The 2,684-nt window shown below is 37.0% G+C and overlaps 1 protein-coding gene across 1 annotated transcript in view; it reads left to right on the plus strand.

Moving 5' to 3' along the window:
- Positions 1-2,684, plus strand: part of Exoc5 (exocyst complex component 5) — a 61,692-nt gene that overhangs the window by 24,030 nt on the left and 34,978 nt on the right. The window contains exon 3 of the mRNA XM_005355349.3: positions 562-709. Within this exon, the coding sequence (XP_005355406.1) occupies positions 562-709 (148 nt within the window). The remainder of the gene's footprint in view (positions 1-561; positions 710-2,684) is intronic.

Consider the following 2,684-nt stretch of genomic DNA (forward strand, 5'->3'; position numbering starts at 1 on the left):
AGCTGTGAGTTGGAGGTTAGTCTAGAATACATAGCTGTGAGTTGGAGGTTAGTCTAGAATACATAGCTGTGAGTTGGAGGGTAGTCTAGAATAGATAGCTGTGAGTTGGAGCTTAGAATACATAGCAAAACTCCCAACTCTGAACAGGCAAATAAATAATAATGAAAATTTGGCTATGTTCTTTTAAATTTAATAGCTGTAAATCAGGGAAACAAAGTCACTGAAGTCTGTGGTGCATTTTTTTATTGTACATTTATCTTCCTGATTTTTAAATTCTAAAGCTTGCTTGGATATTGAATGGGGATTCTTGGAGGTTTTCCTTTACCTTAGAGATAATCCATTGCAAAGTCAATAAGAACTGGCTATATTTTCAAATGCTATGTAATTTTAAAACCACGCCAAAAGTTTTTTTCCCCATTGAAGAAATTGCAAGGTACTGTAAAGAAAATGAACATGCTTATCCCTATCTCAACAAACCCTGTTAAGACCTTCCTAAAACAATCTGGTGATTTCCTTTTGACTACTATGAAAATTGATTGTACTATTACTTTCCTCTGTTAGGTTGTTAGAAGAATTTGTGAATCATATTCAAGAACTTCAGATAATGGATGAAAGAATTCAAAGGAAGGTGGAGAAGTTAGAACAGCAGTGTCAGAAGGAAGCTAAGGAATTTGCTAAGAAGGTACAAGAGCTCCAGAAAAGCAATCAGGTATACATTTAGCTAAGGAATGAATGGTTTATATAGATTATAACATATTTTCTTTCTTTTTGCTTTTTGGTTATATCTTTATTCCTTTTCAGCTTTAGGCATTTGAAGAGTCAAGTCAAATTGTAGTAACTTGTAACTCTCTGGACCTGTGGAATAAGATAATGTATTGTTATTTCTTACTATTGGTATTGGTGTGCTGCTTGGGTGGGTTTGGAATCACAGGATTCCCCTTTTCAGGTTAGGGTGGTAGATGCCAGATTGTGACCCTTGCTTCACCTCTAATTGAGTAAGCTTTCACAAGACTGACTAGTCCATAGATCTGTTCTTTGAGAAATTTTTAATTAAAATGGATATTTATGAAGTCATTTTAATTTTATTTAATCATAAATAAAGCCAGATCTGGATCAAATTATCCCCTACCTCAGTGGCTCTCAAACTTCATAATGTTGTGATCATTTGACACAGTTCCCCATGCTGTGGTGAACCCCCATACATAAAATCTTGTTGCTACTTCATAACTATAATTTTGCTACTATTTTGAAGCATAATTTAAATATCTGATATGGGAGGGGTTATGACTCACAGGTTGAGAACTGCTGTCTTAAAGAAACTTGATTTGAGTGGTTTCACAAAAGCCCCTAGGATGTGCTCAGTGAGAGCTCTACTATAGCCGTGGCAAAACTGCTTCAGAACTCTCTTCCTCAGTCTGCTCTTCAGTGAAACCAAACCGCTAGCCTGACCCCAGGCTAGCTTACCAGACTTCTTATCTCCTATTAGGTCTGAATGTCTGAATCCCATTCCCTGGCTTGGTTTAATTTGGAGTTTGCCTTTTCTAAGTGTAGTTTGAAGAACATTGTTGAGTTTTCTCACTCCTGGGGAGCAAGCTTATTTCTCTATGGCTGTGGTAAAGTATTTGATTTAAAAAGTCAATAATTTCAATATGTTTTTGAATAATCGTGGTGACAGTTTCTATAATCTTCTAAAACAATTATTCTGTGATTAATAAAAATAATATTAATAGTTGATGTAACAAACTGGAGCCGGTCTGCCTGAGTTTGAATTGTAACCTGACCACTAAGCTAATTGTATAATCTCAAGCAATTTAACATCTCTGAACTTCATGTTTTATGTGTAAAATGGGTTATAATTACTAAATAAGTAAACATATTGATAGTAATATATAATAAGTGATATGTTTAGAATAGTATCTGATGGAAAGTCTTCAAATGTTTCAGCTTTTCCCCCTTTAAGATCAGAGCAAAAGTATCTTACTGAATTATCAGCGGTAATCTAAAGGATTGACTGCATTCAGTTTTCATGGATTGTAGACAAGGGAAACTTGGCTTTAGCAGGATAATTGCTATAGTCCATCTTGTTTTCAAAACTTGAAAAGAACAAATTTGTCATAAATATTAGTGTCACTTGTATTTTGGTGGAAGTATTAAGGCAGAGTCTTGATCCGTAGTGCTGATTGGCCTCTCACTTGCAATTTCTTCCTATCTCCTTGTCCCATGTGCTGAAATTACAGGCTACCACCACACCCAACTTAGCATTGATTTTTAGATATTTTTAATGTTAATGTTTTCTTTTTAGTCAGTACCCTTCAACCTCTAATACATTTTCTAAGTTTTTTAGTTTAGTAGCAAGTGTTCTTCAGAAACCCAGTCCCAGAGCTGGGGAGGTGGCTGTGGGTGAAGGGCTTGCTGTGTGAGCACAAGGACCTGAGCCCTAAAAAGCTGGGTCTGGTGGCGTTCACTGCAGCCTTAGCACAGGGATAGGTAGCAGAGAGCAAAAATAGAGGCAGCTCTGAGTTCAGTGAGACAGTATCTCATGAAGTAAGGTGAAAGGCACCTGGTGTTGCCCTCTGACCTCTAAACTGTATTGCATAGGCAAGCGTACCTGCCCACAGGTATAGAGGTATATTCCCCCTTCCCACAGGTGTATTCTCCCTCCTCCCATCAGGTGTATTCTCCCT

The sequence above is a fragment of the Microtus ochrogaster genome, chromosome 17 (assembly GCF_000317375.1).
Source record: "Microtus ochrogaster isolate Prairie Vole_2 chromosome 17, MicOch1.0, whole genome shotgun sequence".
Lineage (NCBI taxonomy): Eukaryota > Metazoa > Chordata > Mammalia > Rodentia > Cricetidae > Microtus > Microtus ochrogaster.